At 46.6% G+C, this 24,582-nt stretch overlaps 1 protein-coding gene across 1 annotated transcript; it reads right to left on the bottom strand.

Annotated features, from left to right (window-relative positions):
- Positions 1 to 1,614: 1,614 nt before the first annotated feature.
- PRCC (proline rich mitotic checkpoint control factor) lies at positions 1,615 to 23,046 on the bottom strand. The gene is made up of 7 exons (XM_061185892.1): positions 22,324 to 23,046; positions 13,341 to 13,388; positions 10,174 to 10,740; positions 7,824 to 7,919; positions 5,981 to 6,124; positions 3,897 to 3,962; positions 1,615 to 2,063 (listed from the first exon to the last, which is right to left on the bottom strand). Exons 1-7 carry the CDS (start codon positions 22,792 to 22,794, stop codon positions 1,977 to 1,979), a joined length of 1,479 nt encoding a protein of 492 aa, XP_061041875.1. The 5' UTR covers positions 22,795 to 23,046; the 3' UTR covers positions 1,615 to 1,976.
- Between the last annotated feature and the right edge of the window lie 1,536 nt (positions 23,047 to 24,582).

Genomic DNA, 24,582 nt, shown 5'->3' on the forward strand with positions numbered 1-24,582 from the left:
CCAAATCAAATGTCATCTTTGGTAGGAGTAAAAAGTGGCTTTAAAAAAATGGCTTAATACTACCTCCAGAGAACCAACAGAGGTGGGAGGCAAGAGGAAGCTGAAAGATATCTGGCTTAACTATCCGTTCCCAGAAGACACCAGGACGATCCCTGCCCACCACGCCTTGCCTCCCAACCCAGAGCACTTCCAGCTCCATCATGATGCAGCCCCTAAAATGAGAAAGTTGAACTGCTGAATCCCAGGAGTGTGGCAACTCAGGAGGGCAGGGCTGCGTCTATAGCGTACTGAATACAGAAACAGCACTTGACTCCATGGGACCTCAGACTCTGGGGCCCTGCTGAGCCTACCTCACCACCTCACTTCACTATGACACCCCAGAGGGGCGACCTCAGCCCTCAGTGCCTCTGTGGATGGTGGGAGTGGTGGTACGGGCTAATGCTCCTTGCTGAAGGCTGGCTGGATGCACTGACTTGGACAACTACAGCCCAAGTGTCCCTGTGGGATGCAGGAGCCCTGTCTGGCTCCAACCCGAAGTAGGTCAGATTTCAGATAAGCGGGTGCTTTTCCTGTAAGTGATGAAACCCTCCTCTGCACTTAATGAGAAACAGACTCAAGTTACCCCAGCCGACAAGACCAGAAGCATGGCAAGATTCCTCACTTCCTTCTAGTCCCCAAGTCCCCACCACACACTTCTTCAAACTGCCCCTCTGGCCTTAGCCTTCCTGTCACCAGGACTGTCAAACACCAAGTCCTCCCAGTGTTTTCCCCATTCAGAACCTGCAACGACTAGAGTCAGGCATCTTCGTCCAGTTAACGCTGCTCTGCCTAGCATCTAAGGCCTTTCTTCTTGCAGGAGTTTAACAGTCCCTTCCTGCAGGAAGCCACTGCAGTTACGCCCTACTGGAGTCCTAGTACCCTCAGCAACAGGTTTCAGCAGTGTCTACAGTAGGATTTGCATGCTGCTTTGTGAACGATACCCGGTATCTTCCATCTCTACTTGAACCTCGCTCCGAGGAGGAATCATGCCACCTATCTTGTGGCTCCTGGGCACCACAGTGCCCTACAGATAACTCAAGTCACAGATCCTGCCACCTCCCTTCCTCATCCATCCACCCACCCACCCAACCTGCCCCTCGCTCTCAAGCAAAAAGCTAGGAGTCCAGAAATCTCCAAGATCTGTCTAGCCCCCAAGCTCTATGCAAAGCTTCCAAACCAGTCCAGGTCGATGACAACCAGTATAAATTTGACTCATCTTTAGGGACAGGCATTTCACCACTTTTTCATGTCCAACAACTCTTTCATGTCACAGAAACAATCTCCTTGACTTCCCCCAGTCTTCAGAGATACCCGAGATCAGCAATACTTTCCATATTTGGGATCACAGGCCCCTGTCCCATACAAAATTGTCGTACAATTCCTAGAGTCTTCAATGGCCATGACCCCAGTTTAGATGATGAGTACTCAGAAAGATGCAAAGTAATCATAAGACAGCTCATGACAGTTTGGAGGTTGCTTTACACAAAGTAAATATTGAGATCCAAGGACAGGATAACAAATGAGAAGGGTCCAAAAAAAAGAGACCTCACTTAAAAGTAGGAAAGGGTCAGGGCAGGCAGCATCTGTCAGACTGAATGTTTTATTTCAACAGACATCCCTGGTTTAAAAAAAAAAAAAAAAAGATGGAGGGGTTCAACATTTCATCACACCCAACAGGGAGCAAAACTCCCATCCAAGAACTCAGAGCCCCTTATGAGGCATCACTTGAGTCTTTGCTAGCTCCAAGACAGAAAGGAGCTGAATTTTCTAACTTTTGTTAAGAAAAATCTATCAAATATGTTCATTCTCGCAGAGGCGAGGGCTGGGTCCTCAGGGAAGGAGATCCTGGGCTTGGAACAGCTGGGGTCCCAGAGATGAAGCTGGGGGCCCGGCCAGCTGGGCAGCAGGAGATCCAGGGGGCAGTCAGATCCAGAGCCCTAGAATCCATATTTGGCTTGGGTCTGCCGGCGGCTGAGCTTGTTCTCCGACCAGGTGTTCTTCAGTTCCAGCTCCCGCTCCTTAGCCTATGCAAGGAAGAGGGGGCAGGGGAGAGTCACACAAAGGTTCTGAGAAATATTTTTCTCTTGCCTCTGTGCACTTCCCAATTTAAAGTCTTTCTCCCATCAAAACAATTATGTGGAAAAAGCAAATCCCTTGAAAGATTTAATTTTCCCTTATTCAAGCAGAAGGGGAAGACCCTGAGAAAGCAAAGAAAAACCATCTCTTTGGGGAGCTAATAGGGTTTAAGCAGAATAAAGACTCAAGAATCCTGGTCCTTCATCAGCTAGAATTAAAACTGAGATGCTCAAGTGGGCAATGGACAAATGAGAAACTGAATTTGGCGTCTGAAAGAAAGACAACTGGCTACCTTGGATACCTAACTAGCCAAGTGGGAGAGGACAGCCTCGAAGACTTGGACAGGTCAAAACAGGACACCAACCAAGTCTGGAGCCACAGTTTGCTGTTGTGTTGAATACAGTGTATATGGTACCCTAGAAATTCACACCACTTTAAAGTATAAATTGAAGCTGTGAAAAATTGACTGGAAGGAACTAGAATTAATGCTTTCTCCTCCTGACCGCGACAACTCCTGGCTCTACGTTGCATTCTGGGAAGGTACAAGCGCCACCCTAGAAAAGGGACTCCTCAACCCCACTCCCACAAGCTAGCTGATACCTGCTCATTTCCCCTGGAATGGGGTGGGGTGCTAAGGGTTTGGGTTTAAAAAAAGACCCTACAGGGGAGCAGCAAGCAAAAAAAAATAATTAATTAAAAAATAAAAATAAATTTAAAAAACTTTTGAAAGACCCTACCCTCAAATTCTTTCCCTACAAACAACAAGACAGGGTAAGGGTACAAAGGAGTCCCTGAAAAGGAATGTGAAAATATGATAAGAACAACGAAAGCAAGTTTTGCCACTGAAATCACCAACCAGCATATACACTCCCCAGGGAAATGGCCAGGAAAGAGTATTATTCCTGGTCTGTACCCTTGACAGCATTTAGTATAGTAGGTCTCGAAAAGATATTTAGTGATTCAGTGAATATTTGAAAGCTGCCAGGTCCTATCAAATAAATACCGAGACATATTCTAATTCCAGAAGATATTCTGGATTATCTGTAATTTTGAATTATTTGCACTGATGTTTCCTGCCATAGAAATGGAGAACATAAATAAAACCAACTTCCTCATGAGGTGGCTGTTTTGCTAAAAGTTGGTGAACCAATTTTTCTTTAAAGTTTTTTTAAAATTTTTTAAATTTATTTATTGGCTGCATTGGGTTTTCATTGCGGTGGGCGGGCTTCTCACTTCAGTGGCTTCTCTTGTTGCGGAGTGTGGGCTCTAGGCGCGTGGGCTTCAGTAGTTGTGGCACGCAGGCTCAGTAGTTGTGGCTCGTGGGCTCTAGAGCGCAGGCTCAGTAGTTGCGGAGCACGGGCTTAGTTGCTCCGCGGCATGTGGGATCTTCCCAGACCAGGGCTCGAACCCGTGTCCCCTGCATTGGCAGGTGGATTCTTAACCACTGCGCAACCAGGGAAGTCCCTAAAGTTTTTTAAATTATCAGATAAACTTGCTATTTGAAAGAACCCTATGATAAACCATTTCACTCCCCACTCACTTTTATGCTTTGAATATCTGAATTTTCACTTAGAGTTTATTCCAAGCACCTGTACTTGAGTCTTATCTGAAGTGAGACTGACGCAGAGTAGGCGAATTCTGAAGGACACAGCCCCACCTAGTGGCCGTATGGAGAACTGGTGAGGGTGCCTGCTGGAAGCTTCTTAGCCTAGATCTCAGCCTTCAAATCCCCAGGTTTACAGGGATCCTGCCTAGCAGGCCAGGGCCCTCAGCCCTCTCACCTGATGAATCAGATACGTGATCTGGTGTTTCCGCCGCTGCTGGCCTGTTGGCTGCTCACCTTTCTTCTGCAAGGGAAGAAAACAATTATTAACCCACTGAAAGAAAAGTGGAAGTTTCTCACATGCCCCAATGAGGCAAGGTTGGGCATTAAGAAACCAACTATACACAGCCCAAATCCTAGGGGGAAAAAGTCAGCTTGGAGCTGTTTTTATGTCTGTATACTTACAGTTATTTTTATTAAAGCCATTATGCAAAAATCCCAAGCTCAGACTACTTGCCTAAAATAGCCAGCTAACATCCCCATTAGACTGGAAATCCTGTGGGGTCAGGACTGTCTACTACATCTTTGGTAACCCCACCCCGTCCCCAGCACCAAGCATGGTGTTCTACCCACAGTGGGCACTTGATACCAGCTTTACTGCCTGCAGTCAGTCTAAAACAGCTGAAGTGCCAGGGTACAGGAGACCTTCCTCCCTCCTTTCCTCCCGCCCTCCAGACCCTCTCACCACCCCCTCTGCCCATCTCCCCTTTAGGCCCTCTTCATCTCTGTCCACCTCTCCCCAGTCAGGCCAGATGTCTAGCCTATCTCCTACCTGCTGCTTACCAAGCTCTCTCCCATCAATCACCTCTGGCTGAAACCCCACTCCCTCATTCTAGTAACTGCCAACAAACAACCTCCCTGGAATTAGATTTTCACCATCACCCCACCTCTCTCCAGTCTTCCAGCCTCCACCCGTAACTGCACTGAACCCCTAACCAAACTTTGATGCAAATGATTTACTGTCCAAGTCTATATTGGTCTGGGCTTTCATTCTGCGGTTTTTCTGTCCTCTGCCAGTCTTGTCTCAGACTAGAAGCTTCCTAATCAGCCCCACCCAACTCCCAAAACTCCTCTCTGGAGTCTCCTCAGCACTTATGTAATCAATTTGCACCATAATCATTTACACTCAAGTGTCCTTAAATCTCTTTTTCTCAACTACACTGTAAACCCCTCAAGGACAGCAACTGTATCTTTCTCTCCTTTTTTTTCAATCTAGCTCAATACAGTGAGATGATGGAAAAAAACCTTAGACCTGGGAAAATAGCAAACTCCAATTCCTTGATGCTATTTAATATCATTTAATATGACAGTTAAAGATGACAAACATAAAACATCCAGCTCCATTCCTGGCCCACAGTGAGCACTGACAACAGTAGCTATTACTATGTGATGATGCTTCTCGACCCACAGTTAGTAGAGCATGCTCTCCTAAGTGGTTTTTCCAGTAAACAATGATGGATCTATGCTGATCTAACCACAATCCTTTGCTCTGTCCTGTATGGCCGCCAACATTCAGTTAAAACAAATGGCTGGGGCTCAGATGGCCATCTGTGGCCACAGAACAAAGCAAAGAAAATGGACAGAGAAGGGAATAAAATGCCCGACCTTGGCCTTGCTGGTGCTCGGCTAGAATCCAGGGCTTCCCCACATTTTTCCCCCTGTGGCAGGCTCATAAATGTCCACATTTGCTGTACTCAGCTACTAGGTGAAGAGATGTTCATCATACTGACTGAAGAAAACTAGCAGAGAGAAGGTAGGAGTGTGGTGTGGGAAATGTGAGGAATAAAGCATCTGAAAAGACTACAGCTGGCTACAATAAATAATGGAAAGAAAGGAGAGAGAAGGACATGTACACTCAGCACCTAGGACCCCAGGGCTTCTGAGGCTCTGTTGTGCCCACACCTCACAGATGTGCTGTGCCGGGTCCCAACTTAACAGGATGGAGAGAGGGATATGATTGCAGAGAGAAGGAAGAGCAGCTATGGATCCTGTCCAGCCAGGGAAGGAGCCACACATATCAGAGATCTTCCCAACTGCAGGTTAGGAAACTGTTTCAACCATCCAATCTCAGTAACCAGACTCCACCATCCAGATGGAGAGCAAAGTGCTGCAAAATTATGAAAGGCGGGAGCTTTATCTGGGAGGCTTGGTGTACACTCCAGTACCAAAGGGAACAGGTGTTTGCTAAAGGTGCTGGGACAGTAACAATGGGGTATGGGGTCAGATTTTGCTTTGGCCACCCACTAGACCTTTCCCACTTACTTTGCTGAATGACTTCATGGTTTTCTCTTCTGTCAATGACTTGGTCATCCACTGCTGGGCCCCACTGAGCTGGTCATCACCTTTGATCTCCACAAAGTTGATCTCCTCCCTCCCTCGGTTCCTTTTGCCCTGCAGCCGCTTAAACTGGAAAAGGGGAAAAAAATTCAGGAGTGGGGGGTCTGGGTAGGGGGTCAGGAGATGTCACCAAGGATCCAGAGTTTATAGAATGGTTTTGGGCCTCCCCAATTCCACCGCACCCTTAATTCTCTCTATGCAGTATGTCCTTTCACCGTGCCACCTACCAAGTGGCCTTAAAGCCAGGTGAAAGGCTACTTCTCAGAAGTTCTCCTGGACTCAGGGAAAGGAAGGGCAAAATGTATTCCCAAACATAAGTGAGTGCAGAGAATCACTGATATGAATTTGTATTCAAATTATTTATAAATTGTATCTGCCTAAAAGGACTGCATACTATTTTCAAATTAAGGGTACAAAAAAAAAATTTTAGGATTTCTCTTCTAAAAATTGGTTCTTTTAACATGTCTGTTCCTTCTCATTGGTTCAGTATCACCAAATCAGCAGACCGCACACCAGACCAGACATTAGAGAAGGAGAACGTGGAGATGGGGAGAGAGGAAGCCTCAAAAAAAAACCTGGCAAATTTTCTAGGAGACTGCTACTCTTTCCTCCTCAAAAAAAAAAAAAAAAAAAAAAATCACACCACATGTCACCAGGAGATGTGCCTAGAAGGAGTGTGAGCAAAGGGGAATTAAATTCAAGAACACTCGGAAACCTGCAATGAAACCCAGGTTGTGGTCTGAGCATTAGCAAGGCCTCCTGGGGTCACTCTACCCATAAGAAGCTGACTTTTGCCACTGGATGAGCTCTCTGCTGCCTCCTAGGCTTAAAACAAAAAGGGCCTAACTACTGAACTTGTCAAGGAGGATATACACAGGGAAGTGGATGAACACAGTATTAACCACAGGCAGAAGTTTGCAAAGGGATGCACATCTTTCTGTGAAAAGGTGAGAAGAAAATTATTTTTATAAGAACTTGCATGCAAAGAGGTAGAATCCCCTATTTCTCCAACCCACTCCTAATAGGCTGTGACCTCGCTACAGATGGAATACTTTATCTCCTGAACATGACCAGATGGCTGCAAGACATGGGGTTTTCATCTTCCCTTGTGCTGAGTTGGGGAAAAGCTCAGCAGCAGGGAACACAGTGATGTGAAACACAGGGTTATTTACTGTGGCTGCTGTTCCCTCCCCAAATCCACTCTCCCTGTCTCCGTTAGTGTGAATGAACCCAACATTTTGGCTAGGCATATTACCACCCAACAAAAAGACTACATTTCCTTGCAACTAGATATGGCCATGTGACCAGGTTCTAGTCAGTAAGACAGAAGGGGAAGTGTTCTTAGGAACTTTCAGGAAGTCTCCTAAAAGGGGAGGTGACTTTCTTTCTCCACTCTGCTGCCTGGTATGCAGTAATGATGGCAGTGGACTTAGCTATTCTTATTCTTATCACTAACCATAAGAATAAAGGCCACAACCTAGGGATGGGCAAAGTAATGATGAGAAGGGGACTGGATCCCTGACAACTTTGTGGAGCTGCCATACCAGCCTTCACCTACCTACCTCTAGCCTTCTTTTATGAAGAAAAAAGTTAACTTCCCTTACATAAGCCAGTATTACTTGAAGTTTCTCAACTATATGTTGCCAAACCTAATCCTAAATGAATGTAGTTTAAAAAAAAAAAAAAGAAAGAAAGAATTTCCTTTAGCTTCAGCTTTGAAACCTGGTGTCCAGGGGTCAAAGATGGTCACTTGTGCTTGTTAACTTACTGCTTCGTCATCGATGAAGGAGGCATCTGGGGCAATTTCCTGTGGGGGGACCAGAGTCGGGTCCTGTGCGGGATAGTAGCCACCACTGTAATAATCCTGCAGTCAAGGAGGGAAAAAAACACACCAACTGAGGGCACAGTGGAGAGGGGACAAAGAAAACCCTCACCAAAGAGGCAGTGGTGACACCCACACCCACACTACAGACCCTCAAATGGACCAGTAAAAGCACAGATCCTAAGGACCTACCCTATAACTCAAGAACCAGAGTTTCTTCTCATCTGCACCATCCAGACAGATGGATATTTTTTAGGGAAGGGAGATAAGAAATAAAGACGTTCTCTCTGGCCTCAATTTACACCCTGCTCCCTTGGCTGCTTCCCAAGCGTGACTCCCACTCCTGACCTCTGCTGTGCCTCAGCCCTGCTCCTCCTGCTCATAAGACCCCAGTAAAATCCAGTGTGAGCAGAGGTGAGAGGGTGTGAGGCATGCCATTCCTGCTCCTCGTCCTATCTAGCACCCTGGACACACGGGATCGCCTATAACAGGCAGGGAGGTTGCAGATCTCTGATAAAAATCAACCACTACAAGGGTGGTATGGAATTTACAAAGCTGGGAACAAACCAGGTTTGCATTACCAGATTTTTAGTTCAGGAATTGATGATTCCCCTTTAGAGGTGAGCTGTCCAGATGTTGTTATGGACCCTAGAGGAAGAGGGGTGAAGGCAAGGGCAAGGCCCCTACTGTGGCCGAGTCAGGCAGCCACAGAGCTGAGAAGCTGTTTCCTCCCTGCCTGCATTTTTTCCTAATTCTTCCACCTTTGCCCCGAACTCCAAGAAATGCTCCTCTAAAAACATTCATTTTATAGTGAGCTATATGAAAAATAAGGTTTAATTCTGACTAAAAATAATACATAAAAACCCAGAGTAATTAATTTTCATTAAAAGTATTGATAATAACATACATTTAAATTGCAGGGCCCCCTACTGTATTTAAAGTGCTTTAATTTGCACAGATTACCTCAATAGTGTTTATAACTGCATACAGAATTCCAACTGATACTCATTTGCTGCAAACTAGTGGTTTCTTAGATTTTTTTTTTTTTTCCTGCTAAAGAGATCAAAACACTCATGTTCCTCCTTCCTTCTAACAACCTGAGGGGAGATGCATTGCCCCTGATCAGCCTACAGGATACAACAAGGTTTAACGGCAAATAGTTTTCAAAGTCTTTGATCAGAACAGAGTCCCTTCAAAGCCCACTACCTAGACTGTAGATAAGATTAACACTGACCATTCAGAGAATCACACTGGCTGAAGAAGACAGAAGTCTTGAAACCATCGCATGCTGGCAGGAAAACTTGCTACAGCTGCCCAGCCACAGGGCCAGCCAGAGGCCTCTGTCCCACCTCCACCACTGCTGTGAGTCCCCGAACTCCGGGAGCCCTCTCCATCTCAGGAAGCTCTGACCACTGGAAAAGTCTTTCTTAAACCTATTTACAACCTGGCCTCATATATTCTCACTCCCTGAGGCCACAGAGAACAAGTTAAACAGTTCTTCCAAATAACATGTGAATAAAAAGTTATCATAACCATTTACTGAGCATTTGCTATGTTCCAGGCACCACGCTAAACCAATGTAATTCTACCTAGCAACCCTGAAGTTGCTAGTATTCTTCCCATTTGAGAGCTGAGAAATCTGAGACTCAGAGAGGCAGTTAAGTAATAGACTCACATAGTTTGAGATTCAAACTCCAAACCACCCTCAAACCCCATTCTCTATCTCTGCCCAAACTACGGTCCTCCAGCATCTTCTTTCCAGGGACTTGACTCAGTCCCTTCAACTTCCTGTGACTCAGTCGAGGCCTCTCACCATTCTCCTAATTCCCTTTTGCATTCGACTCTCCAGATTCCCTCCTGTCCTCCGCAGTCCCTCCCCTCCCTTGCAGTCCTCAGCACTCCCCACCTCCAGAACTCTTCTCGGACTCACTGCTGTCTAGGAGTCTATGCCACAGTTCACTTATCCTCCTCACCCACATCTGCAGAAGCTACCTGGGATCTCTAAGACTAGAGACGGCTCCTCTTCCACTTTCTCCCTATACCTTTCATCAGCTCCTACAATGACATTTTGTTTTCAGAATAAATGGGTCAATTATGTGTTTCGACCTGTCAGACTTCAAGACTTAGCATAAAGGTAGTATGTTTTGAGGCCTGACAGGTACAGGAAAACCAAGACACCAGAAGATTCATTAATTCAGCCAAAGTGATGCCACAGAGGCCTTATCACTGGCTCAAAGCTCTCCCTGACGGCCATACTCCAACATTCCCTGGCCTGCCCTCCACGCCTCTTACCCACCTGATAGTAAGCACCAGTGGCATTGGCATCGCCATACGTGGAAAACTGATTGTAGCTGTAGTCATCCCCAGGCTTAGGCATCCAAGGGGCCCCACTTGAGCCTGCTGCCATCTTGAACTCTAAGGGGGCATTGGCTGCATCGTCCTGGAAGGCCGGCTCTGGTTCCGTGCCTGGAGGCAACTCTTCAGGGACAGTGGGAATGGGGTAAGGGTATGGCTCAACTCCAGGCGGCTCGGCCTTCTCAGGGAGGGAGAAAAAGTTCTCAGGGGCTACTTCCTCATCACTATCGTCCTCTTCCTGCGTGATCTGCTTCGTCACCTGCAGGGCAGCACTCTTGGCAGCAGCCTTGATAGCAGAGGGCGATGGAGTGGTGGTCGTGGTGCCCACAACAGGGGCGAGAGAAGAGGGCTTGGTCTTAGAAGCTTGTCTGGAGGGCTTAGTGTCAGAGGAGCCATCCGAGGGTTTCCGGGAGAAGGCATGGGGCAGGAGCAACCTGTTAGTCTCTTTCACAGTCAGGTTTTTAGGTTGGGGAAGCAAGGCGGACAAACCAGTCCCCTCACTGGATCCCTGGTGAGCCCAGGTTTGGGTAAGGAGGGAAGAAAGATGACAAGTGAGATGTTATGATACATACTACTGACATTAAGAACAAGCATTACAGATATGTGCTCTAGCCTAAAATCTTACCAGCCCTGTTTCCGTCTTACCTCGGCCCACTAACGTCATCCAAACTGGACTTGACTCCTCCTACCTCAGGCCATTCTGCTGTCCGCTTCTCCCAAGGTAAGATGTCATCCCTGTTTTCCTCATCCATCTCAACCCAGCTCCTCTTCCCTCTGCCACAAAGCCTTCCCTGACTCTGATTTTTTTGCAAATATGATAATACATTTGGCAAATACATCATCCTTCTTCCCAAAAAGCCCAGGGCTCTCCAGCTGATCACTGAACCTCTCCCTATGTCCTAAAGGTTCCTCTTAACATGGGTACTCCCTGCTTCCTTTGGATTGCCACTCAAAGTCAAGAGCAAGGCTATGTCCAAAAAAGACATTCATACATAACGCCAAAAGTTCCCTCCCCCACCCAAGAAAAGCCCTACAGACGAGGTATATTCAGCTTGTTTACGCCAGAGTCATGCATTTAATTTATCAATTTGTAAGCTAATTGGCTTAGCCTATCCAGTGTTCCTCAGCCCAACCAGAGTTGTTATTATTCATAAGAATCTCTGGGATTCTGCTTTCCATGTGCTACAGGGCCAGCTTGGTTGGCCTAACTGCAGGGCTGAGGGAGGTGTCAGTCTGAAAAAGGAGAATGGAATAAGGTCATTGTGTCACCGTCCTAGAGTACCCATGTACTTCAGCTCTCTCAGCCAAGAAATGCCCAGAATGAGTAAAATAAGACTTTTGAGTCAAGCAGGCCAGGCAGAACTGTTCATCCAGAAAATGGGCTCTTCTCCCTGCTGTCTGGGTTCACAGATTTGGGTCATTTCAGCCTGGTAGACCCCAGAGGTTCAGGTTCATAAAAACCAGACTGTGGTGGCAGGTGGAGCACATCCTCAGGCTACCTTCAAAGTGTCTGACTTCTCAGATACACCTGGGATCACGGCTACATCCCTTTGCAGTGCTGGGTTCCTACTCTGCCTTAACAGCTCAGAGTTTCTCTATGCACTCATCTCTTCCCACCATCTGGAAGACTGCTGTTTACTCCTGGGGTGCCTTCTGAGCCAGTGTCCTCTCATCTCTTTAGTTGCCAGTCCACGTCCTCCAGGAAGCCATTCAGATAACAGAGAACAACTGGCTTCATTCAGTCTCAGCAAGTCAGTATCTTCCATGATTCCTCCTCCATCACCCACTACAAATATGGACACAACATCACTCTTACTAGTTATCTTTCTTTCACATGACTTTGTCCTTCTAACACCTCCCAGCCATGGAAGTGACACCTTAACAGAGTCAGGAGAAGGAGCAACTTCAGCATCATATACCTAAATCATGAGACAGCAACCTTATAAAGGCAGAACTGTTTTTTTTTTGGCTGCGTTGGGTCTTCGTTGCCGCGCGCCGGCTTTCTCTAGTTGCGACAAACGGGGGCTACTCTTCGTTGTGGTGCGCAGGTTTCTCATTGCGGCGGCTTCTCTTGTTGCGGAGCACGGGCTCTAGGTGCGCAGGCCTCAGTAGTTGTGGCTCGCAGGCCCCAGTAGCTGTGGCTCGCAGGCCCTAGAGTGCAGGCTCAGTAGTTGTGGGGCGCGGGCTTAGTTGCTCCGCGGCATGTGGGATCTTCCCGGACCAGGGCTCGAACCCATGTCCTCTGCATTGGCAGGCGGATTCTTAACCACTCTGCCACCAGGGAAGTCTCAAGGCAGAACTGCTTTTGCTCTTCCTGAGGTATATAATCAACATGAGGTCAGAGAGTGTATAAATCACCGAGTGTGGAGCTGAACAGGAAGAAACTTCTGGGAGCCAGAATAAAGGCACGGGGACAAGGGGAAACAGGCAACAGCAGCGAGATCATCTCCCGACACTGTCTGGTTAAGGACTTCTGGTCTTGATGACAGAGCAGCAGCCAAATGCAGCAGATAAGAGCCTGGACTCTACAGTCAGACTGCCTCAGTCTGAACCCCAGCTCTGTCCCCACTAGTTGTCTGACCTTGGGCAAGTTCCTTAAGCTCTCGTTTTCCTTGTACGTAACATAGGGATGATAATAACGCTATGACTTAGGCACTATTAGGAGGATTAAATCAGTTAAACACTGGTATAGCACTTAGTGCCTGGTAAGTGCTATTTAAGTGTTTCTTTTCCAGGTTAAAAATGAGGCAGGGAGAAGATGGATAATTTTAAAGTTCAGATGCTCCATAACAACATTTTGACCAATCCGTTTATTCTACCATTCCTAAATAATCCTTTTACCTGAAATGTAATGAATCAAATTGAGTTCCAATTCATCTCCCTACCACGCCTGTCCTCTAGGAGAGACGCCAGTGCGCTGAAGCCAGGGAACAGCGAGGAGAGGGTAGAGAAGCACAAGGTCTGATGTTATCAGGAAAACAAAACTACACCCAAACAGGCAGTTGTCCAATACTTGCATTTGCTCTAAGCCTGACCTGGAAATTTCCCGTCTTTCAGGAAGCAATATGGGAAGAGAAGAAATGGCTTCTATTACGTCACAAAGCTTACCTGAAGGACAGTTTTCTTCTTTGTGGGTTCATCTTCCTCGGAATCTGACTGAGAGAAAAAGAAACGGAATAAGGCCTCACTGTTTAAGGACAGTGGAGAAGCACTCACATTAAATGAAGCACAAATAAAGGACTGGACAACAGGGGCCATCATCTTGTCCAAGCCCCTCCTCTGTATGAGAGGTGCACCCCCCAGAACCAGCCAAGCAAGCAGAGCTTCCTTCCTGCTCTCAAACAGCTTCAGAGAACAAGGTATGAGTTGACCACCCCTGGTCACTCATTCCCATACCCCCAGACCTGTTGCACAGCCTTCTTAGCATCAATTTCTAGTCCTTTAAATTAAGACTACTTCCTCCCATTCAGCCTTTGGTGGAAAGAAAAAGCTACACCCATTCTTCTTCCTATAAATCTGTCCACTAGAAGATGAATGGGATTTGGCCCACAATCTCACCCAATCTCAGTTTCACTTCTAAAACCACTTACATAGACTACATAACCACAGGGCTGGGGAACTCCGGTGGGATTAAGTGGTATGTTAACTACTCTTCTATGAGGTATTAAAGGTCAAAGCCATTGGAGAAATCCATTCCCTCTCCAAGTATGATCTATTGTCTGCCAGACAGAGTTGTTTGTGTCCAGGAAGAAGGCAAGCAAATGATGACTGTGAGAATTTGGAGCAAGAAGGGAGCTCATCTGCGTTACCCCTCTGACTCACCAGGATTGTTTCTAATACAAGCTCTCACACTAAAAACATCTAAACTTTTAGCTGAATACCAGTTCCTCAGCATCTCCAACTATCAGAAAGATGCAAGGCATATGAAGAGCAAGCTTTCACATTTTATTTTAAAAAATTAATATCCAAACTGAGAACCTTAAAAGTTTTCCATTTGTTCTTAGCACCTTGGTTTGGGGCATCTGTAAATAAAGGTGATTAGGCAAGAATCTAAGATCCTATTCATCTCCAAGATTCTAAAGAACTCAAATCCTCTGCCTGTCTTTCTCAACTGACCCTCATATCTCACAAGTTCCTTTCGGGATTTTTTTGTTTTTTTCTATTTTATTTTTATTTATTTATTTTTTTGGCCACACCACATGGCATGCGGACTCTTAGTTCCCCCACCAGGGATCGAACCTACGCCCTCTGCAGTGGAAGCGCAGCGTCTTAACCACTGGACCGCCAGTGAAGTCCACAGGTTCCTTTTTGGATTTGTGTGCTACAAGGACTTTTTGATCATTATTACTCAGAACCTACTGTATGCAAGACACTGTGCCAGGTACTGCAGACAGAGCTTCCCAACTGGTGTCCTATAGCTGGGTTATAGGTACTATGATGATATTGATCCACTCAGCCCACAGGGCATCAGGCAGGGCTTGGAGCAGGTAGGGTCCTGGCCCACTGGTTTCCAGAGGCACAGCCTGTACCACTTGCCCCACTGTGCTTCAAAGATTTTCTTGTGTGCCATGACATGAAAAAAGTCCCTGCCCTCAAGAAACTTACAGTCCAGTTAAGAAGAATGACAAGTACCCAAATAACTGTAATAAAGGCAGTAAAAAGATAAGGGCATCAAGTGTGGTTCCAACATCCCCTCAAAGAATTGGCTGATCCTCCATTTGTGCTTTCTTTCACGTAAGTCCCCCACCTTATTACTCCCTCTCGCCTACCTGAATCACTGACACCTCTCACTCTCCTGTCAGTCTGCACTCTGTACTTCCTGACTCGAAACTCCTAAAGTCTTCCTGAAGAAGCTCACCTTGCTCTTTTTCACTCTGTGTCCCTAAGTTATTCATTTGTCTGGGGTGGCATCATGCTAACAATGATTCATTTGTGCTTGCTCTGTAAAAATGTTACATTTTTCACGTGCGTATTCTTCCCTTTACTCCTGGCAGCCAAGGCCCTATCTTACGGTTCAATATTACCTCACAGTAGTCGGTGCACAATGATTTTAATTACTAACTGCTGCCAATCGTAGTATTAAAAAAACCTGTTAAGAGAAATCTGTCTTGGACTTCCCTGGTGGCACAGTGGTTAAGAATCTGCCTGCCAATGCAAGGGACACGGGTTCGAGCCCTGGTCCGGGAAGATCCCACATGCCTCAGAGCAACTAAACCCATGCACCACAACAACTGAGCCTGCGCTCTACAGCCCACAAGCCACAACTACTGAGCCCGTGTGCCACAACTACTGAAGCTCACGCGCCTAGAGCCCGTGCTCCCCAACAAAGAGAAGCCAGCTCCATGAGAAGCCCATGTACCGCAACAAAGAGAAGCCCCCGCTCGCCGCAACTAGAGAAAAGCCCGTGTGCAGCAATGAAGACCCAACACAGCCAAAGATAAATAAACAAAATAAATAAATATATATATTTTTAAAAAAAGAGAAATCTGTCTTAGTACTTAAATATGGAGGTAAGAGAAAGGGCAGTAAAGGACAGGACAGTCATTTGCTGAGTAGCTACTATGTGTCAGGCAATTTATTCACAAGTTTTTATTCAATCCTGAATAAAATTTCAAGGTAGGCATTATTATCTCAACTTTACAGGTAAGGAAAATAAGGCTCAGAGAGGTTAAATAATTGCTAGTACACGGCAGAACCAGGACCTGAATCAGTTTAGGCTCCCATGCTTTTGCAGCTGAGCTGTGTGCGTGTCCAGACCTGAGATCCACACTGATCAGATCCCACTAGATCCCACAGGATACAGCCGAGAGCACAAGGCACAACATCAGAAATACAGGTTTGAATCTCAGCTTTGCCACTCACTGGCTGGGAGGATCCCCAAAGAGCCATTTAACCCCCCAAGCCTCAGTTAGCAATAATACTTATCCATGTCACAACATTGTTCTAAAGACTGCATGAGCTACTATCCATGAAAATGTATATAAACTAAAATTCTTAACAGAGTTCAAGGATTACTATTCTCTTTGGTCTGCCAAGATGTCAAACGCAACCGAAGAATAAGCCTTAAGCCCCAAACACCCAAGCATTTTTGACCTTTTCTCTCTGTTCCAAACTTCCACTGCCTCAGGGGCTACTGACCATTTCCCTTGTCTTTTGACCGTGAAGACTTTTCTCCTTTCCAGCAGACCACAGAGAACCACCTCACTATGGGGTATACAAGGTTTTCATGAAGTCCCCAGGCACGTTTAAACTTTAACATCTAAGGCAATACGTCCAATGGAAACAATCTGAAAATAAAATTTTATCAAGTTTAAGGCGATTACATTTATAAAATTGTACCAGCATATTTTTATTTTTCAGATCCTGTGACAAACAGAAAGTGGCTACTTTGAAAGTGTAGGCAAACTGTCCCACGGCTAATAGAATTGAAGGCCAGATCAGCTGTGGGAAGAAAATTCAATTTTTCCTTAAATGTCAGATTGTTTCCATTACACTGTCAACCTAAGTTTAAAAGCGCACGCACACACACACACAAACTGTACAAAGACTTTAGGAACACCTTATTAATTTTGGATTTAGAGAACTACTATGGCTACTCACAATCATCCTTCTTTGAACATTTTGTACTAATCTACTGAACCCCATTATAAATCATCTCAAGATGGGCACAAAATATGACAGACTCCCTAAAACAGAACACTAAGACCCTCAAAATAAATGTGCTGAGCCCCTAAACACTTCTTAAGTCATGACTATTCATCTTTGAGGGAGGGGTAAAAATAATCTTTACCTCTTAAAGCTGACAAACAGGACTCCGAGACATTCAGTAATCTACCCAGGGCCACAGAGGAAGTCCAGGGCCATTGGGAGGGTGAGGAAATAGAATGAGAACCACCTCTTGCCCCCTGAACTAACTTTAGCCAACTAAAGAGGTTGGAAACACAGAAGTCACTGGTTCACTATGAAAAGAGGTCTAGATGCCACTCAGAATACTTATGAGCATGTGGGGGCCTGAATGAAAACTAACAGGAAGCAAAAGGAAAGCTCAGCAAGGAATTATCCAAATACTTCAAATAGAAAAATAAACTTCGGTTCAGAGTACCAAAAAGGGGGAGATGAATAAGCCAAAAGCTAAGAGATGTGCCATATATCCTCCAGTCACAGGGTAGGGGTTGGAGTTGGGGGGATACAGCTGTCTTGAAGCATTTAAAAGAAAAATTAATTCAGCTTCTATCAGGAACCAGCTAGAGGCAACGGGCTTAGCCTAAATACAGTATTTAACTAAGACACAAGAACTTCCTTAATGGTGAGAGGTACATGAGTATACTAGGTTTTTTCCCCTTATCATGGTAAAACATATATAACACAAAGTTTATCATTTTAACCATTTATAAATGTACAATTCAGTGGCAGTAAGTACATTCACAATATTGTATAACCATCACCACTATTTCCAGAACTTTTTCATCATCCCAAATAGAAACTCTGTACCTATTGAACAATAATTCCCTATTCCCCAGCCCCCAGTAACCTCTACTCTACTTTCTATCTCTGGATTTGCCTACTCTAGGTACCTCATATAAATGGAATCATACAATAGGTGTCCTTCTGTGTCTAGCTTATTTTACTTAGCATGATGTCTGCAAAGTCCATCCATGTTGCAGCATGTACCAGATTGCATTCCTTTCTAAGGCTGAATAATATTCCATTGCATGTATATACCACACTTTTGTTTATCCACTCATCTGTTGATAAGCTGGGCTGTTGCGCTGTTGCCACCTTTTGGCTACTGGCTACTGTGAGTAGTGCTGCTGTGAACACTGGCATACAGGTATCTGTGTGAGTCCGTTTTCAACTCTTTTCACCTAGGAGTGAAATTGCTGGATCATATGGTAATTCTAATTAACTTTTTGAGGACCTGCCAAACTGTTTTCCACAGGAGTATATTAAATGGAGGCTGTGGAGTCAATTCCTAGAGAATGCTAAAGACCAGTGAATGGTGATCTGAGTGGGTCTGTTTCATTAGACCCAGAAAGAAGGGTGATGCTAGAGATACGGGAGCACCCAGGGCTGGAAGAAGTACGCTGGGCCAGAACAGGCATTCCCGGGTTTTAGAGACACAAACCGGTTGTGTCTCTTAAGAAGAAAGTATTGTATTTCTTCTTGGCCTCATTAGAGCCTGAGCCTCAATGGCCACCACTGTCCTCTCTGTTCCAGCTGCCAAGAGTGACAAGACACACACACCCAGAGACTGCTGAGCAAGAACGGAAACAGGCATTTTCCATTAAGCCAGGCCCAGTGGGATCTGCTAATCTATCAGAGCCTCGTTCCCCGTGGCAGCCTCCCTCTTATCTTTCCAGGCTCTGGTCCTGACAGACTCCCTCTCCAAAAAAGCAATCACTAGTTGCCAGGGCCAGGAGCCAAGAAGAAAATCAGGGCCCAAGCACAGACTCCCCCACCCCCAGGCTCCAAACTCTAATCACTTCTACACTCCTCTCTGCTGTTATCCCAATTGGCTAGATTCATCAACTTTTCTACCCTTTGGTCTCAAATATGTTCTTACATCTGCCCTTCAGTTAGGACACCATTTTCTCTCCCACCTTTGCACTGCACATCGTATCACTTTCATAGTTCTGGTTGCTCAAGGTTTTTCTATCTTTTTGGTGGGCACTATGATAGAAAGGAACAGAACACACCTGGGTACAAATACGACTTCTGCTACTCCCAAACTGTGTGATTTTAGCTCTGTTCTCTAAATTCCTATCTCCTCACCTGTAAACTAGGGGTAACACTTAGCTTACAGAGTCGCTGAAGTGCCCAGCACAGTGTCGGACACCACGCAGGTGCCCCACAGATGTTAGTGCGCTCCTCCTTCTCTTTCTATCTAGGGCTAAATCTTAGCTAAATCCACCGCAGTCAACTCTTATATTACTTGGTTAACAGAAATGAGCAAAATTAGTGAACTCGCAATCTCACAGCTTCAAATCTTCCACTACCTGGGTAAACAATCTAAAAGGATGGGTAATACTAATCCAGGTAACCCTAAGATTTCTATTTGTGTTGTAATGCACATTACATGACAGAAAACTCTCACAGCAAACTTATTCTTCTAATTTTGTTTTTTTGGTATCCTAATTTTAGAAGTCTGCATCCCCTAAGCCCGCAAAATCAACAATAAACCACTGTTCAGAAAAAGAACAGTAAGAAGGGAAAAGGAAAGGATGATTCTCCATTTTATGGATCATTCCTAATTCCTCACATAAGTCAAAAGCTAACTGAATTTGATTTTGCAGTGCACCTGGAGAGAGAAGTTTGGTACTACCCTGCCCCCTGACTGCAGCTGATTGATGAGCTTACCCAAACCAATCATATTCTCTCCCCTGGAAAACCAGAGCTGGGACTAAGATTGTAGGTCAATCTGAGCCAATCACTAAAAGGAAGGAACTAAAAACCAAGGAGGTATGGGTGGCCATCTTTCACCTGCAACAAAAGTTAAGAAGTGGAAACTGGTCTGCAGACAAAGAAGAACGAATCAAATGTGCAAAGAGAAGCTGTGGGGGTCTCCGACAGATCTCCGATTCCTGATTCCAGGCCCTTTCCAAGGTACCTCAGTATACTTATGACACATTTCCATTTAAGCCAGCTGGGAGCAGTTTCTGATACTTGTAACCAATTAAATCTAATCCCCAATCTGCTCAGCCTCTGTATTCCCTAAATAAATGGCACCACTACCCTCCCAGCTGCCTGAGCCAAAAGGCAAGGGGTCAGCCTTGAATCCTCTCCTTCACCCACGACATCCAATCAATTCCCTAGTCTTAAAACGTCTACCTCAGAAAAAGACCTGGAGCCTCCAGCTCTCTCCATCCCCCGCTACTCCCTTATCCAGGCCGCCATCATCTCTCACACTCTCTCTGCCGGTCTTGCTCCCTCCAGACCTTTCAGCACCCTGTGATCAGAGAATTCTTGCTCAGACTTCAAGGGCTCTTCACTACCCTGGAATTATGTACAAAGGCCTTGGCATGGTATCCAAGGCCCATTATCATCTAGCCTCAGCCTCTTTCTCTCTAGCTTCATCTCTCGTCACTGCCCCGCCCACCCATGCGCTCCAGCCATGGTGCCTTACGAAAGGTTCCCCCAAAGCATTTTCATTCTCTCACCTCTGGGCTTTTGTACATTCTGTTCCCCTGCCTGATGTTCTCCTCTCCATCGCCCCTTTCTCTGGCTACCTTCTGCTCATCTGTCTTATGTCTGAAGTCTAGACATCGACTCCTCCTGGAAGCCTCCCCAACCTGTGAACTGGATTAGTGCCCCCAAAGGAGTGCTCCCATGGCACCAGCTCTATCATGGTTCTTCTCTGACTTGACCTAAAATCTATTTCCTTGTCTGTCTCCCCCCATTGACCATAAACTCCTTTTGTGACAGGATCTATCATGTTCACTACTGTACTCTTAGCTCCTGGCACAGAGAAGCAGCTCAATACTGAACGAACAAATGAATGAATGAAAATTCAGAGTTAATTACTTCTACTTCAGCACCAAACCCTAAAGAGAAATTATTTAAGGAAACCTAATTCATTCACTCAAATGTTTACTGAGAGCCCAATAAGCACAAGACACAGAGCCTGGAACCACAGGGCCTTAGAACCACAACTATTTCAAAGGCAAAGGTCACCCTCACCTAATCATCTTGGAACTCTCTTAGGCTGCGCTTCCCAGGAACTATATGTTCAGAAAACAAAAATACTAACTTGAACAGAACAAAAATGGGAAACTGAACCAGCTAAGGGCTAGGATTTGGCTTTATTTTAATTATCCACATCAGGATTCACCTCAGGAATTTAGTGAATTATACTTACAAAGGAGGGACAGTTAGAAGTCCTCAGAGTTTTCTGCCACTTCAGCCAGCCTAAATGGAAGATTCTACAGCCTCTACCAGCAACTTTTCCTAATGCTACCTTTGCAGACCTAAAAATGAGCCCTTCCGCCGTCACTATGGAGGGTGGAGGGAGGCAGGCTCAAAGTGCCATCTTCCACCATATATCACAATTAGGCTGTGAGAAAAGTTGGTGGGAAAATTGTGAAAAGAAAACACCCCAAACAACAAACCTATTTTCCTCTGTCCTACTCAGGGACTTTCCTTTGTTCCAGGTTAAATCAAGACCAAACTAAGTTTCAGTGGAGCAATACAAGGCTTTTTGGGAAGCGAAACTTAGAAATGACAAACTCAGGTGAGAAAGAAGGGGGAACCGATATGGAAAAAAGTTTGGAACATGGTAGTAAGGGAGATTCTGGAAACTCCTTCTATAAAGAATCCATATTCATTTGAGTTCATTCACTCAAAATATTTAGGTAGTACTCAGCATGTGCCAGCCTAAACCGTGAAACTGAGGCACAGGCCTGGAGTTCAGATAAACCCTTAATCTTCACTCTGCCCTTTGCCAGGTAAGATCTTGCATGCTGGACACCTGTTTCTTATCTGTAAAAATTAGAATGTTATCTCCCAGAGTTCTGTAACAATTGAAGGAAAGGGCCAGTGCCTGGCAAATGATCTGTACTCAACAAATACTCAATTTCTTCCCTAACTCCCCTCAAAAACAGAATCCAGGATTCCTATCCTTTTCGTTCCGAACCCTGATGCTTTTAAGTTCAGAGGCAAAGGAAAAGGTTAGTCCTGAATGTTCAGCAAGGGCTCAGGAATCCTGCCTCCCGTTACCTCAGGTACCAGATTTTATGCTGTTCTCAGTATAAGATAGAGAGAGGAAAAAAAACCAAAAACTGGCCTGCGGTGAAGATGCAACAAAGCGGAGTGGAACCAAGTGTCCCTAGGCCTGGGCCTGTCAGTGCCAGGTGATGGTATATGGCCCTTCTGCAGGCGAATCCAGCTTGAAGAAACCCGCATGGACAAATACCCTAACTCCCCAAAGCTGACAAACTTCAGCTCAATTAATCGCACTGTACCAGGAATCCAGCGGTCCGGAATCAACGGATGCATTTACAGGAGGGAGTCTCGGAATCTCCAGAAGTCCCTCCTACAGCTGAGCCCATGCCCAAACCCAATGGACAGTTTGGGGGTGCCCTCCTCAGATACTCACATCCCCCTTATGCAGCTCTGGCGCCGCAATCTTCACCGGCTCTGTCCTCTTCTTTGGCTTGGGAAGCCCCAGGGGGGGCCCGGCCCCGCCGATAGGGGGGGGCAGACTGAGGCCAGGGCCTCTGGGCGAGGGCAGCCCCAATCCCAGCCCCTCCCCAATTCCCGCCGCTTCAGCCGGGCTCACGCCTGGAGGTGGGGGGAAGCCTCCCAGACCGAAGGGCAAGGAGGGAGGAGGCTGGAGCCGGGGGTCTCCGGTGGGTGTGGGCAGCAACAACGGCGGGGGAAAGGCTGGGGCCAGCATCTGGGGGGACGGAGGCAGCAAGGCCGGACCCTTGGGCGCGGGAAGAGAAGCGAACAAGCCCCCTAAAGTGGGCCCAGGTGTAGGGGCCGCCGCCTCCTCCTCCTCCTCCGGCTCCGGCTCAGCCTCATCCGGCTCACTCTCATCGCTGCTGGCGTAAGCAACCAGCGACATGGCGCCTCCCGCCTTTGGGGCGCCCTTGCCGGCAGACGAGGCCTACTTGACACCGGGGATGTCCGGAGGCCTAGTGGGCCCCGCCAGTCAGCGGAGCGGGGAACCAAAAAGCCCGCCTTCTCCGTACTCTAGGGGTAGCCCCGGTAGAGGCCCATGCCCACAGTTGATTTCCACCGAATAAGCCTTCCCTCTCCACTTAAGCTCCTAGTCCCGGGCAACTACACATAGCTAATGGCCGCCGAGTCACTCCACCTCCTCCTCGTCTCACCAATACACGAACTACAACTCCCAGAAAACACTTTGGCCACAGCACCATTCTCCGCCGCAGGGAGCTCAGCGCAAGGCACGGTGGGAGTTGGAGTCCGAGGAAGGATTAAGGGGTGCGGAGAAAGACAGGAGGTAAACCCGCCTCTGACACGAGGACTCCTGGGATGAGTAGTTTTTTTGGTCTCCTGACAATTCCTAGGTAACTACAAGCCCCATCGGTCACCGCGGTAGTCACGGAGACGGATAGGAGAGCATTTCGGTACTTGAAGTTCCCTAAAACAGCTGCTTGGGCGCTAAGATTTATGGGAGACGTAGTGCTCTTAGAAACTGCAAGTGAGGTCGGGAATGAGAGGCAGTCTGGGAAGGTGACGGATTGAGGGAAAATAGCTTAAAGGGAAAGAGGTCAGTAAATGAACTGATGAAGCTTCCGAGGCCACTGAAACCCCGAGTTGGAATAAAACACCCCAAGAAGAGCCAGGGCCCGAGACACCTGTACGGAATTGGGCTGCGAGCCAGAAAGAAGCAAGACTTCAGGCCTAATTAAAAACATCTGAGGGGCTTCCCTGGTGGCGCAGTGGTTAAGAATCCGCCTGCCAATGCAGGGGACACGGGTTCGAGCTCAGGTCCGGGAAGATCCCACATGCCGCAGAGCAACTAAGCCCATGCGCCACAACTACTGAGCCTGCTCTCTAGAGCCCGGGAGCCACAACTACTGAGCCCGCGCGGTACAACTACTGAAGCCCGCGTGCCTAGAGCCTGTGCTCTGCAATGAGAAGCCACTGCAATGAGAAGCCCGCGCACCGCAACGAAGAGTAACGCCCACTTGACGCAGCTAGAGAAAGCCTGCGCACAGCAACGAAGACCCAGTGCAGCCAAAAATCAATAAAATAAATCAATTAATTTAAAAAAAAATCTGAGAGCTGAAATAAATGTGACATAAGAGGGAGTAAGTGATCTCCCTCACCTTGACCAAGGTGCATATCCAGGAGCACACCTAGCCCTTCCAACCTGGGTCCTGACTGCTCTTTGCAGTGAGACAGAAAGATGGGCAGGGCCCTGGAAGGCAGAGCCTGGCACTTGAGGTTAATCCCTTCCCCTCAGCCCAGTGGTTTAAGGGGGCCAGGTACATCTGAGCCCCCTTCCCAGATCTGAGGCATCACCTGAGTCCATCTCTATGCATATGTCCTTTGTATCTGTGTGTCCGTGCCTGGTATTCATGTGACTTTGTGTGTGACCTTGTTAATCTGTCTCTGTGAGTGCCTCTTATATCCATCCATGTTTATGTGTGTCCTTTTCCAGCTCACATATGTCTGCCCGTGATTCTGCAGCTGTCCTTCCCTGTCTGCCTGTAATTTTGTGTCCTTTTCTTTATATTCATCTTTGCCCCTTCCTGTCTGCCTGTGACTGGGTGCCCTCTACTTGTCAACTCTGTGCATGTCCTGTATATGCCAAACCACCTCTGTGTGGGCTCTATCTCTCTATTCCCAGAGCAGAAGGCTCTACTGAGCTCAGCCCATAAAG

This window comes from Eubalaena glacialis, chromosome 3 (assembly GCF_028564815.1).
Source record: "Eubalaena glacialis isolate mEubGla1 chromosome 3, mEubGla1.1.hap2.+ XY, whole genome shotgun sequence".
NCBI lineage: Eukaryota > Metazoa > Chordata > Mammalia > Artiodactyla > Balaenidae > Eubalaena > Eubalaena glacialis.

Bases quoted from the DNA above. Each gene is read 5' to 3' on its own strand.
- PRCC (XM_061185892.1), bottom strand. From the start codon at position 22,794: ATGTCGCTGGTTGCTTACGCCAGCAGCGATGAGAGTGAGCCGGATGAG. The intron at 7,920-10,173 runs GTGGGTAAGAGG...CCTTGACTGCAG, and splicing joins CCACTGGTGCTTACTATCAG to GATTATTACAGTGGTGGCTA. The intron at 3,963-5,980 runs GTAAGTGGGAAA...CTTCCCTTGCAG, and splicing joins CCATGAAGTCATTCAGCAAA to AAGAAAGGTGAGCAGCCAAC.